Genomic DNA, 14,240 nt, shown 5'->3' with positions numbered 1-14,240 from the left:
GATTTGGAATCAGACTGACCTATCTATCCTAGCTGCTCCTCTGAGCTCATTTCCTCATCCTAAAGGAGGGATGATACAGTATTTATCTTTGAGGGGGGGGCCTGGAGAGAATTGATGAGAGGATATACACAAAGGGCCCAGCACATAGTACGCCCTCAATAAACACTCACTTTCTTTACTTCCCACCTAGTAGTTGAATCCAAGGAACTAAATTCTCACTGCTGGTGACCTGCTGCATAATTTTGGCTAAACTGCTTCTTCTCCTTCAACCTATTCCATGAGGTTAAAGGGAGATACTTATTAAGTCTCCGAGAGTGTTTTTATTAAGTCTCAGAGTGTTTATTAAGTCTCTTAGAGTTTGTAATGTGGCTAGATACTCTTGGTTAAAAAGCATTATTTAGATGCAGAGTGCTGTTATCTTTTGAGCAGGTAATTATTTCCTGTCCTAAATTGTTTAGCACTGTATTGAGTTCCATCTGAGATGATGATATTGCTTGAGAGGGTGAAGAGATACCTCACCTGAGTGTTGTGAGTCTTAATGATTGTTTATTAAGCCTACACAAGCCTATCATAAAAGGCTAAATGTTGAGTATTATTTACTTTTTATGTTTGTCACTACCAGTATTTTAATATAGCAGCTAAAACTGTCCAATAAAAGTTGGCATTTTGGTGCTGGATTAGATAATATTTACTTTACTTGGGGGGAGTCTAATTGATTACTATTTAAAGAGCTTTGTGCTTTTTATAAGAAAGGGGTTAGGGAAATAGTGCTGTTATTTTTTTTTCTTTTTTAAAAAAATTTTTTGGCTGTGTTGGGTCTTCGTTGCCGTGCGCGGGCTTTCTCTAGTTGCGGAGAGTGTGCGCTACTCTTTGTTCCGGTGCACGGGCTTCTCATTGCGGTGGCTTCTCTTGTTGCGGAGCACAGGCTCTAGGTGCGTAGGCTTCAGTAGTTGTGGCACACGGGCTCAGTAGTTGTGGCACACGGGCCTAGTTGCTCTGCAGCATGTGGAACTTCCTGGTCCAGGGATTGAACCCGTGTCCCCTACATTGGCAGGTGGATTCTTAACCAGTGCGCCACCAGGGAAGTCCTGCTATTTTTTTCTACAAGGGTTTAATTTTTAACAGATTTACATTTTAAATCCTTATCTTTTAGATAAAACTACAGATGGTTTAAAAAGCTAAGATTTTGAAGTACTGAAAGAGATAGTTTATGTAATAGTTAACAATTTTTTTAAAGGTGGTATTTATCAGACATTATGTGCCACAGACTGTTCTGAACTTTATGCATGCATTAAAGCTAAAATAAATAATCTAGCCCCAACATGCTACAATGATTTAGAGAGCATTGCTATCTTCATGGATTTCCAGATATATAACTGGTTCATCAGGATGAGGGTGAGGGTGGAGGACGATTTATACAGCTTAAGGACTTTGGTTCCATAGTAATGGTTACCATTTATTGGACATACTACATGACAGACACTGGACTAAGTAAATGCATTGTCTTATTTTATTCATACATTAAGCCTTTGAGGTAGAGTTGTCATCACCATTTTACAAAGTAGGAAAATAAGTCAATTGCCCAAAATTGTGAGTCTAGAAAGTGGCAGAACCAGGATTCAAAATCATGTCCTGCTGTTCCCAGAGCATGAAGTGTCTGTATGAGGTATAGAGAACTATTGTTAAGTACTCAGTAAATGTTATTTGACTACAAGTATGTTTAAACCATAGAACAAGGGTGATCATTTTTCTACATGTTTAGATAATCATCTTTTCATAGTTTTCAATGCCATGTATATTTCCTTTTCTGTTAATTCATGACCTTTGCTCTTTGGGGTCATTTCCTTATTGATTCAAATGATCTGTATTATAAAATACTTGGAAGTACAAGAAAGCATGACCAAGGAGTCATGATCAATTCCTCCCTTATCCTCACCTACCCTCACAAACACAGTGCCAGGTTCTGCTGATTTTTCCTCCAAAATATGCCTTATGTCTTGAAGACATCCATTTCTTTCATCTTCACTTCCATCACCCATGCTAGCTCCTTTTAGCTTCCCCAATACACAGAGGTTTTTTCATCTTCCAGTCTTTGCATACATTTTCCCTGTGCCCAGAACACTCTGCCCCAGCTCTTTGCATGGCTGGTTTTGCATCCTTCGGGCTCCATCTTGAAAAGTATGTCCTCAGAAAGCTCTTTCCTGCCTATCCTATCTCAGGAAAGTTTTCCTTCCTTTCTCACATTCTTTTCCTATCTTTCATAGTAATTATCACCATTTATAATATACAATATTCTAAATCCTTTGCATGCAATTAATGAATTAATATTTGTAAAGTGCTTAGAACAGTGTAAGGCACATAGTAAGTACTATATAAGTGATGATTTTAAAAAACAACTCCCATGATCCTCACAACGCTATCTGTGCTATTAATGTCACCCTTTTACAGATGGACAAACTGAAGAACAGAGAAGTTAAGCAACTTGTCCAAAGTTGCACAGCTAATAAGTAACAGTCTAGCTACAAACTCAGTCTGGCACCAAAATCTACACGCCTAACCATTTTCTATATTTCCTTTTCAGTCCACGACCTAGCATAGTGTTTTGCACCTACTAGGTATTTTCAATAAATATCTGTTTAATAAATGAAGGGACAGCTCTAACAATAAAATAAAATTTACCTGTAATCCTACCACATAGAGATTTGGGGATTCATCCCTTAGATTTTTTTTCTAATGCAAGGTTAGACTTTTTATCAAAATCATAACTTTCAGAAGTCACTTTGAGGAGCGTAGATCAGGCATTGGTGTACAATATATTTGACATTTTATTCTTTAAAACATTTATTGATAATTTCAAGTCAATGTTCTTCCTTTAGACAGGGGGTAGAATGTGAGGAAAAGAAGGGCAAGTCTTTAAACAAAAGAGAAGGAATTTTCCTAAAATATTCTGGCCCTTCTCATCTCTAGGCAGAGGTTGCCAAACTCAAGCTAGAAAGTTTAGGGAAAGGATGAGGTATTTTTTAAACTATTATACTTCTTTAAATCAAGTGTGTTTTGAAATTTGTGGTAAGAATTATGTTTAGAAAATCAACTGGTAAGAGTTTTCTAAATGTTCCCAAAGCACAGCAAAGGTCCATTGTTTACAATACAAATCCAACAATCTATGATGATTACCTGGCTATGTCAATGGGAAAATTGGATAAAAGGACAGCACTGACCACCAAAGGGCAAGAAAAATAAGCAAAGGCTGCTGGTAAAACACCAAAAGGAAGCTTCTCCATACACTAGTTTACTCAGTTTCAAAAAAGTTTTTTGTTCTTTTACAACAGTTGCAGGATAGATAACTTGTAGCAGCTGGTCATCAAATTTGCGTACACTCATGGAAGGCCTACATTGCTAAGACTGACTATGAATAATACATCTATCAGCTCTCGAGGGAGGATTGGATTGGTTTGTTGCTCCTTCACAGTGTTTTCCTACTGCCACTCAACAATAGCTGGATGAAGCCAGACCGTTGCCCTGAATGGTGTGTGGTTACAGTCACAGACACTGCATTTGTGGGCACCCTACATTTCTGAGATAGAGTTAGCTGATAGAATTACCAGAGCGTAATCAAATGCAGTCATTGCAGAGGGAGCCTTCTATCACATTACCTCTGAACATATTTTAATCTAGAAACACCATACACTGGATACAAAATCCATGATTACCTGACCTCTGGGCGTGGCCTAGGATATACTACTCTGAGCCATCTCCTATTTGCTTTCATGGGTAAATAGAAATCTTGAGCTAGGAACAGAGGGAGAGAATTTGAAAATTAAAACAGAGTCAAAGTCTATATTATGGAATGCTCTTAAAAGAACAACAACAGCAACAAAAAAAGACAAGTTTAGATCACATCAGAGGTTCCCTATGTAGTCTTCAAAGCTGATTTCTTACAGTCGAAGGTACCCGGAAGAAGCAGGCACAGCATGATCAGGTTTTGCTCTATTATTCAATTGCAGCCAACTTCCAACAATTAAAAAAAAAAAAAGAAAGATGATTTAGAATGACAGGATTGCTCATCTGTATTTCAAGGTCCTTCAACCAGTTTACTCCTTGATGTCCAGAGACCCCAAGATGGAGGTGAGTTTCTATTGCTACCGCTGTCGTTTTATCTCTTCGTGTTGACTGCAGCATGTGTTGGTTGAAGACTTAGAGCATATTGATTTATGGGCACAAAATATCATTGGATCATGTACTTGAAGTTCCTAACTGTAATCTAGTCACATTCTTAATGACACACACAAAAAGGAGTAAGAAGATTTTGGATTGTTGAATCATTGTTTCCAACAGTCAACTCCTATTATCATTACAGAAGGTAGGGTTGATCTTAGAAGAGTGGGGTTCAGGACCTGAGTGTTAAGTTCTTTAGTGGAAGGAGGCAGGGAAGCGTTGGTGGCAACAACGTCTTTTTTCTCCTCTGCGTCGGGGCCAGGTGCACCCTGTTGGAGGCTAGCAGAGGTCTAAACACAGAACAGAGGGTATTGGGGATGAGGCTGAGACTGTCACAGGCACACAGCCCCACAGTTTTCCTTTGAAGATGGAAACAGTCCTCTGATACATAACATCATATATAACATCTGTATTACTACTAAATAGGCCTGGTAGATAGAACAAACATCACCTACCAGCCAGAAACAATGATTCGCTGACCATCTTTGGTCTCCAACCACCAAGGAGTTTTGGTTTATGCATCTATAGACATTCTTAGTTGAATCCATCAGATTTTCAGTCATCCCAGCCATGGTTATTTTCTTCTCTTAAACTAGGCATGTTAGTGAGGTTAGGCCAGCACCTCAGCACCAAATTCAGACTTCATAATAAAGTGAACCACGCAGGGGGTAGAGGTCAGCATGGTGAACACTTTGCTGTTCATCCCTATTCGGGGCCCAGACTGAACTGTTTCCACAGGACCAGGTCGCTGTGATGTGCTGACCTCTTTTGCTCAAAGTATTCACTCTCAGGGTGATTTGTGAGCTACTGCTGAGCACATAATGGTCAGGACAGCTGCAAAAGCAGTCATGGCCCCAAATATGTTCACCTGAACTCAGTAAATCAAATTGGGTTCTATAGAAAAGTTCTGTTGGGTTCTGACTGGAACCTCTTAGGATTCACCTTTGGATTCTAAGATGGAGCTGAGTATTGAAATGGGAAGATGGTCTAGTTGCTTCCAGCTACCTGTAAGGGGCCCATTATGATTCTAAGGATGTAGCTTGTCCTTTAGCAGAAAAAATCCTTTTAATATCTTGCAATCACACACAAAAATAACTATAATAATAACAGAAGCTGTTTTCCTGTGTGTAATGAGAGAGTTCCTCAAGCTTCTAGCTTGTCTTGGTGGTTGCTCTTTTCTCTTTTTCTTAAGAGTCATGGCAAAAATTAAATTTTATCAGTTTAAACAGAATGACATTTTAGAAATTAGGATCTGGCTAACAAAAGGTCTTTTCTTCCATAGCAAGAAGGGCTTCCATAGCAAGAATTGCTCAGCAATGAGTACCTCAAGATGCAAAGAAGGCATGAGGATGAGTTTCAGGCTATAGCTTGGGTCATTAAAAGTCCTGCAAAACTAGAATTCATCTTTCTTTTCTCTTTTCTCTGTAGGCATTTAAAGATTTTTTCTTCCCCTCAAAAATTAGACAACTTTAAAAAATTAAAATATATTTGACATATAACAAGGTGTAATTTTAAGGTATACAACATGTTAATTTGATCCATTTACATACTGTAATATGATTACCATTTTAGTGATAATTAGACCTCTATCATGTTACATAATTATCATTTTTTTAGTGGTTGGGATACTTAAGTTCTAGTCTCTTAGAAAGTTTGATGATTATAATACAATATTGTTGTCTATACTCATTATGCTGTGCTTTAGATCTCTAGGGTTTATTCACTGCTCGTTGCAAGTTTGTACCCTTAAACAACATCTGTCTTATCCCCCCACCCTCCATCCCCTGGTAACGACCATTCTACTCTCTGTTTCTTTGCGTTTAGCTTTTTTTAGATTCCACATATAAGTTATACCATACAGTACTTGTCTTTCTCTGACTTATTTCACTTAGCACAATGTGCTCAAGGTCCATTAATGTTATGGTAAATGGCAGGATGTCCTTCTTTCTCATAATATATATATGACATCTTCCATACATGCACCCCAATGTTCATTGCAGCACTATTTACAATAGCCATGACATGGAAACAACCTAAATGTCTGTTGACAGATGAATGCATAAAGAAGATGTGGTACATATATATAGTGGAATACTACTCAGCCATAAAAAAGAATGAAACAATGCGATTTGCAGTGACATGGATGGCCCTAGCGATTATCATACTAAGTGAAGTAAGTCAGAAAGAGTAAGTCAAATACCATATGATACCACTTATATGTGGAATCTAAAATATGACACCAATGAACTTATCTATGAAACAGAAACAGGTGCACAGACATGGAGAACAGACTTATGCTGCCAAGGGGGAGGTGGGGGAGAGATGAATTGGGAGTTTGGGATTAGCAGATGCAAACTATTACATGTGGAATGGATAAACAACAAGGTCCTACTGTATAGCACAGGGAACTATATTCAATATCCTGTGATAAACCATAATGGAAAAGAATATGAATAAGAATGTATATATATGACGTCTTCTTTATCCATTCATCCATTGATGGGCACTTAGGTTGTTTCCATGTCTTGGCTATTGCGAACAATGACTCAATAAACATGGGAGTGCAGGTATCTTATTGATATCCTGTTTTCATTTAATTTGGGTATATATCCAGAAGTGGAATTGCTGGATCATATGGTAAATCTATTTTTAATTTTCTGAAGAACTTTCATATTGTTTTCCATAGTGGCTGTACCAACAGTATACAAGGGTTCCCTTTTCTCCACATCCTTGCCAACATTTGTTATCTCTTTTCTTCTTGATGATGGCCATCCTAACAGGTGTGAGGTGATAGCTCATTATAGTTTCAATCTGCATTTCCCTGATGATTAGCAATGTTGAGTATCTTTTCATGTACCTGTTGGCCATTTGGACAACTTAGACAATGTTTTATCTAAAATTATTTGGTGATAGTTTTCACGATCAAACAATAAATTCATTTCCAGGTAGATTTTTAAAGTAGTTTTAAGGCTCCTATAGAGATCATGTCTCATATATGCCATTTATTCCTTTATCCTGTAAATATCCCACAGATAAAGAGTACCTAGCCTTCCATACCTGGGCGTTCTTCAACACTCCAACACTGAGATTGGTTTTTTCATTTTTAAGCTACCATAATTGTTTGCTCACTCTGTGCTGAGCACTATGCCAAGAGCTTTAGATAGCTTATCTCACGTTCATCTAGCAATCCTGTGAGCTAGGTATTATTATTCCTATTTTTCAGAAGAGGAAACTAAGACTCCAAAAAGTTAAGGAACTTGCCTGATGACACAGAGCTAAAGAGTGGAAAAGCCGGAATTCAAATCCAGGTCTCCCAACGCCTGCTTCCCCTCTGTGCTTTTGACTTTCCTGGGAAGCATTTCCCTTGTTCTTCAAGTTCAGTTGCAGTAGCCTGTAATTTTGTTCATGTACCTCACTTTACAGTAAATATTAGACTGGTAAAGTAATCCTGCAGTGATGATGATGATGATAATTCTTCTTTTTCTTCTCTCTTTCTCCCTCTCATTTTAAACAAAATATTTTTATTTGAGTTCTCTAACATTGGCATATATCTATAAATTCAAATTTTTGTACAATGTTTTATAGATATCTTTACCACATTTAGTGTCTACTCTTTTTTTGCTTGGAGAATTAATCTTACTTTTTTGGTCAAACATATTGCTTTAGTTTTTAGGTTATATAATAAAGCAGAAGTCCACAGACTCATAAAAATTTAGATGGGGAAGAGGCCCTCAGAGATCTGTTCATCCAACCCCATCATTATATGGGCAAGGGAGGCCAGCCAGTGGTTGTGGGTCCCTTGGTTGAGTCAGAGCCTCAGTTACTCCCTTAAAACTGGAGGTAATTATACTACTTCTAAAAAGTTGTCCCAAAAGTTTACAAATCAAGAAGTGATATCTAAATGGATGCTTTAAATTTTATTTAAAAGAATAAAAGACTTATACCAAATGGCAGCTGGTTTTGCTCTGAACATTTTCAGGAGTATCCCTGAGACACGCTGCTACCACCAGACTGTGGCAGCTTGACAGGACTGCTCAGAGCAAGGCAGCCTCTTGAACTGGGATCTGCCTGGGTTCTAATCAGAGGAGGGATGCTTGATGGCAGATTGGCCTCTGGGTGTTCAAAAGACCTTTTGGTTCCTTGCTCATATTTCTGTCAGTCCTTCTCTGCTTTTCTCCAATATACAAGGGAAAATCAGAAGAAGGGGACCAGAATGTCTGGGAGGACAAATGAAAAAGCACCAGAACAGAGTAGGCTGGTGGTTTGTTTGAGTTGAGTCTGCTTTCAGTGCCACACAAAGAGGCCCATCAGTGATGTGTGGACAAGTGACAGCCGTAGTACTTTTAAAAAAATCAATCCTTTACTTGCATTCCAAGCTCCTATTTGGGGAGAACAAATTTCAAATAGTACTTCCTAAGAGAAGTTGGTAAATATTTGGTCATTAACTAGAGACCAATGTCTCCCTCAAATTTTAACGAATAAAAAATTTAGCCCCCCTCCTTTCTAATTCCTTGCTTATATACCACTGATTATGTAAATATAGGCTTTAGGATGAGTTACTCTTGGCTGAGCTTCCTGCCTTCATGTTTATAACTGCATTTCTCTAAACGAAAAGCATCCATTTTGTTCCGGCATAGACACTAGGATAAGCATGGTTTCATACGTTAAATAAATTATATTTAATAATGAGGCTCTTTTTGTTTTTCATGCTAAGACACACAATGAAGACAATCAATGAAAACCAAAGGTCTGTTGCTACAATTAAGAACATCAAGACCAGGCAGCAACCGATAAAGGAGGTCAAGCTGCACATACATGGATGAAGCCGATTTCTTGGAAGATGCAACTTCTAAGAAACAGGAGGATTTGCCTTATGATGGGGACTTCTCCCAAATTCAGATGTACAACGATTACAATTTTACCTCAAAATATGACATCCTTGATGTCTCAAATCAAATGAATTTAACAGAAGATGACCTTCAAGAAAAGGCCACACATAGAGAGACTTGCAGAAAGGCAGATATGGCCATGACTTTGGATAAAACAACTGAAAATGCTGTCAGCAAAAAATATGATAAAGAGAATCAATGTACCATAAATCTTCATATTCCATCTAACCAAGGAGACCCTTCAAAGTCAAACATTTCTGATATTTTACTCCATCATCTTTGCAAAGAGGAATTCTCTAAAGGTCAAGGCATTAATTGTGAAACTCTCCCAGAGATCTCTAATGCTGACAGTTTTGACAGAGCTATTATTAAAAATATTATTTTGCAGCATGTTAAGAATTCTTGGCCGACAGAACAAACCTCAGAACTCACTGACCAACTCAACTCCAAAAGTGATGGTGAAAACAGCAATAAGCCCAGTTGTTTTCCAACCACGACAGAAGAAAACACCTCTGATTTAGAAGATCCAGTTGCTGCTGGAGAAAGCAGCCATCAGGAAAATTCAAATTTTCTAACTAAAATCAACAGTCCAGGTGATAAAGAAAAAAGTTGCCAAGGGCAGACACCCCAGAAACAGCAGGCTGAAAAAGCAAGTTCAGGCAACAGGTTCAAATACAGCCAAGGTCAAGTTCATTACTGGTTCTCCGATTCCTCTAAGGTTGCTCCTAAAAATAACATAATTGACAAACCACTTACAACTGATAAACAAGCCAGCTTTTCTCCTAAATTGAGAGATAAGTCAGCTATTGTGCAAGATATTTCAGAAAGCATGTCTAGATCAAACGATGTTGAAAGACAAGAAAAGAAATGGAAAACTCCTGAAACTTCACAACAGATAGAGGTAAGTGAAAGCCGTCTCCAGCAAACATATAAGCAGGGCCGCTGCTCATCTATATTAGTGTGGGCCTTTGGAGGGTGCATAGAACTGAGTTGTAGGTCTGAGGTTCTGGGTTCTAGTTCTGGCCCAATACCTTGACCTCTCAGAAGCTCAGTGGGTCTTCTCCTGAGAAGAATCAGGGGCTGAACTAACAATAACACATAATAGAATAAAATCCAAGTTCTTCAACCTGGAATTTGCGTTTCCCCATTTTTTATGTCATCCTACCCTTCTAAACTAAACTCTCCCCTCCCACCCCAGGAGTCATCCTTAGGTACCTGGCTGGCCCTGCCCTCTCTGAGATCCTGCCTTATGTGGAACATCCCACCTCTGCTTACCAAAGACCTGCTCATTTTCATGGCCTCCTTCAATTCCCCACTGGCCACAGGACTTTTCAGAACCCCCTAGTCACAGTCTTTCCCATCCTTGTTTGTTTAGTATTCTGTCAGAGCATTTATCTCGGCCCACTTTGGATCCTAACGATTTGGAAACATCTGTTCCTTCCACTAGATTTGAAGACTCTGGAGACAGCTACCTCGTCTTCATCTTTCCTTTGCCCAAGTTCCCCCAGAGGCCTAGACTTCTGTTTGCACATATTATGTCCTTGGTTATGAATGCTCAGTTGGACTGAATTAAGATCTTTAATAACACGCTTCAAGATTGTTATATTGGTAACTATTTAGTACAAAATTTTGCTAATGTTTACTTTATACTATTTCCCCTTTCCCCATCTTCCCATCTTTCCACCCACCTTCCCAACATGCTGAGGCTCAGGATCTCATTGATTGTTTGAGGTTCAATAGTTAGGTAAGTTCACAATAATGATCAAAGTAAACACTGTAGCTCTCTGGCACTTTGCCAGGACTGTATGATCTTTCCTTTAAGCATTCTATGAAGGGCCCCCTGACTGAACGTTCTCTGCCTATTTCCATTTCCACCTCTTTATGCTTCAGCTGCCTTCTCTTTCAGCTGAACGTTCTGGGGAGTTTGAGCAGAAGCCCCCACCCCTGACACACACACATACATACATACCGGGAACCAGCAGCCCACCTGGCCTCGACTGGGATGCTTCTCTCAGTCATGGAGAAATCTGCACCCCTGTGACACTGGGAAGTCTCCACGTTCCTCATTCTGCTTGCAGGAGAACACCCCTCGGTGGGCACAGTTCTCAGTGCCCTGTGGTTAGTAAGGGCAGAATGAATATCAAGTTCATCTGTCTCTGGCAATGGGAGCCTGAAGTCAGGTGTCTGATTTTCTCTCGTCCTGTCAATTCTGGTTGGAGAACTGGACTCTATAGGTTCCAGAGCCACCATATAATTGAGATATTCATAATAACCACAGTCTAGTTTGACCACTACAGTAGCTCTCTGGCACTAGCGTGTTTGTGAGCTGTGTGTGTTGGGAACAATGGGAAGACCCTCAAGGTGAATCACTCCGGAATTTGAACTCTTATCCAGTTAGCCTGTGGTGAGTAGAAAAGGGCTGTGTGAACAATCACTATCTTGACACATTTTGGAACTTAACGCTTACTGTTATTATTCTCTGGAGTGTGGCTACCATGTGTCTGAGTGTTAGTGAGAGCACCAGCAATAGAGCCGGTGACGAGATCAACGACGGTCCTTTGTGGGACCTATGGTCTAGCTGTAGGAGAAATATGTGAGTATTCCTTGTAATAGTATCAAACATGATAGTAGTAACAGCTAACATGAACACTTACCATGTGCCAGATACTATGGTAACATTTAATTCTCATCACAACACTATGAGGTAGGTTCTATTACTATCCCCATTTTACTGTTGAGGAATTTGAGGTTTACAGTGATGAAGTAATTGCCCTGGGTCACCTGGCAGGTAAGTGTCAGAATGGAATTTAACCTTGGCATCAGGGCCCCAGCTCTTGACACAACTGGGTAGCCTCCACGATGACCAGAACACATCGAGTCATCGTGAGTAATGGTATCATGATCACTATCAACAGTCATGTTTTCTTATCCTTTAAATGTGCAGATGGAGCCCACGGTACATATCCACCAAGAACATCTTGCAGGTACTAGCATTTTAAAATATATTTATTTATTTAATTTTTGGCTGCATTGGGCCTTCATTGCTATGCGTGGGCTTTCTCTAGTTGTGGTGAGCAGGGGCTACCCTTCGCTGTGGTGCTCGGGCTTCTCATTGTGATGGCTTTTCTTGTTGCGGAGCATGGGCTCTAGGCGCACAGGCTTCAGTAGTTGCAGCGCGTGGGCTCAGTAGTTGCAGCTTGCAGGCTCTAGAGCGCAGGCTCAGTAGTTGTGGCACACGGGCTTAGTTGCTCCAAGGCATGTGGGATCCTCCAGGACCAGGGATCCAACCCATGTCCCCTGCACTGGCAGGCAGATTCTTAACCACTGGTCCACCAGGGCAGTCCCGGTACCAGCATTTTTAAACCTCTTTGATTTAGATATACATTTTGAAAAAAAAATTTTTTTAAATAGTGATTGGTAGTGATTGCCACAGACTTCTGTTTTCTGTACTTAATAAAACTGCTGTGCAGCTGAGATGAATGGTAACCAAAACTTATTCTTTTTTACATAGGAATAGAATCTGAGACAAGTCTCTCTAAGATGCCATTGACTTCTCAGAAAGACCCTTCCTCAAGTTCTTCTTACACATTTCACAAGGTAGCCCAAGGGAAACAGATGTGTCAGAAGTTAAAAGAACAGACTGATCAACTGAAGACTAACGTAATACTTTTAAATCTTATTATGAAAAATAGAAATAACCAAATTCAAACGTAAGACACTATGCCCTTAATGAAATACTGCATTTTTTCACTGCAGGTACAAGAATTTTCCAAAAGCATAGCACAGGATTCTCCCTATCATTTGCAAGACAGGAGGCTGGTAATAAATGTTATCAAGTTTAAAAAATCTTTTTAGGGAATTTGACATGGGAAAATACAAATGACTTTGTAGTATCATGTTTTCTCTACATTGGTGGGAATAGAAATGCTCTGGTAAGAAATGCTTTGCTGAAGATTAAACTATCTTTGTGTTACAGGAACTAAAAGAGCTTAGAGCTTTCTATTTCTATATGTATTTAGCCCTTTCTACTTCTCAGGGGATCTATTACTTATGGCTGGTTTTCCTCAGCAGTCATCCCATAATAAATATGAGACCATGGTAAGTTCAAGAGAATAATATGTCAGCTGTTGTAAAGGGCAAGCACATCCAGTTTTGATGGGTCCTGGGGGATACAGGCTATAAAAATTGCCAGTATCTGGCAACTCAATATATAAAACTTTGAAAACTTAAAATTAATCTTGAAGACATGCTTTTCAGATCAAAATCTTTGACTTTCACATCCTTGCTTGTTGTTGCATTTAATCAAATCATTAATTTATGTTGTAACCATAGCCTTGTTCATCAGCGTCAGGGTTGTGGGAAGTGAGGGTGAAGCATGGCAGTGGGGCAAAAAGCTGAGACTACTAGAGCCAGGGATGTGTGAAGTTGAAGATGTAGTTTAGGCCATTGGGTCAGCAGCAGGACAGGTGGCAAGAAGTCCTGACATAAAGGACACGAGCAAAGCTCGGGGCAGTCTGTGCTTCAGAAACCAAACAGTATAGACAAAAACTAGGAGGAGGCAAATGTTGAGACACAGTTCATTATTCTTTCACCATAGTAATTAAATAACTCATACATTCATTCGGCAGCATTTGTGGGGTACTTCCTATGACTCAGACTCTGTATCAGGCATTCGGAATTTGGAGATGAAGAAACATTTCTTTTTCAAGCGACTTATCATCTCCTAGGAACAGACCAGTACATCAACAAGTAACATGCAGCTTGGGAAAGGTTACATGTGATACTAACGGCAGCAGTGAAGAGGCTCACCCTTGCCAGTGAGAGGGTACTTTAGAAGGCTTCCTGGAAGGGACTTCTGAGCTGGGCATTGTGGGAAGAATATGGCAGAGTAAGGGCAAAGGTGTATTCCAGGAAAAGGAATCAACAGGTGCAGTGGCACAGGGACAAGAAAGTGCTGAGAGTGTGAGGAACTGTGTGGCAGTGTAATTGACCAGATGGAGCTCAGGGGGAAGGGAGGAGACTGGAGAGGTAGATAGGACTACATCATGAAGAGCCTCTATACCACGCTAAGGAGCTTAGATTAATTTCATCCTGAGGTGGAGTGACGGGGCAACACTGGAGGATTCAAAGCTGAGA

General features: G+C 39.7%; 1 protein-coding gene across 1 annotated transcript in view; it reads left to right on the top strand.

Annotated features, from left to right (window-relative positions):
- Positions 1 to 9,030: 9,030 nt before the first annotated feature.
- Positions 9,031 to 14,240, top strand: part of AKNAD1 (AKNA domain containing 1) — a gene marked incomplete at its 5' end in the record, with an annotated part of 33,968 nt that continues 28,758 nt past the window's right edge. Inside the window, 4 exons of the mRNA XM_079721508.1 lie at positions 9,031 to 10,005; positions 12,049 to 12,088; positions 12,616 to 12,764; positions 12,861 to 12,923. Coding sequence (XP_079577634.1) covers positions 9,031 to 10,005; positions 12,049 to 12,088; positions 12,616 to 12,764; positions 12,861 to 12,923 — 1,227 coding nt within the window. The remainder of the gene's footprint in view (positions 10,006 to 12,048; positions 12,089 to 12,615; positions 12,765 to 12,860; positions 12,924 to 14,240) is intronic.

The sequence above is a fragment of the Hyperoodon ampullatus genome (genome assembly GCF_949752795.1).
Source record: "Hyperoodon ampullatus genome assembly, chromosome: 2".
In the NCBI taxonomy this organism is placed as follows: Eukaryota; Metazoa; Chordata; class Mammalia; order Artiodactyla; family Ziphiidae; genus Hyperoodon; species Hyperoodon ampullatus.
Note: the sequence above shows the minus strand (reverse complement) of the source record. Positions and strands in the feature narration are given on the sequence as shown.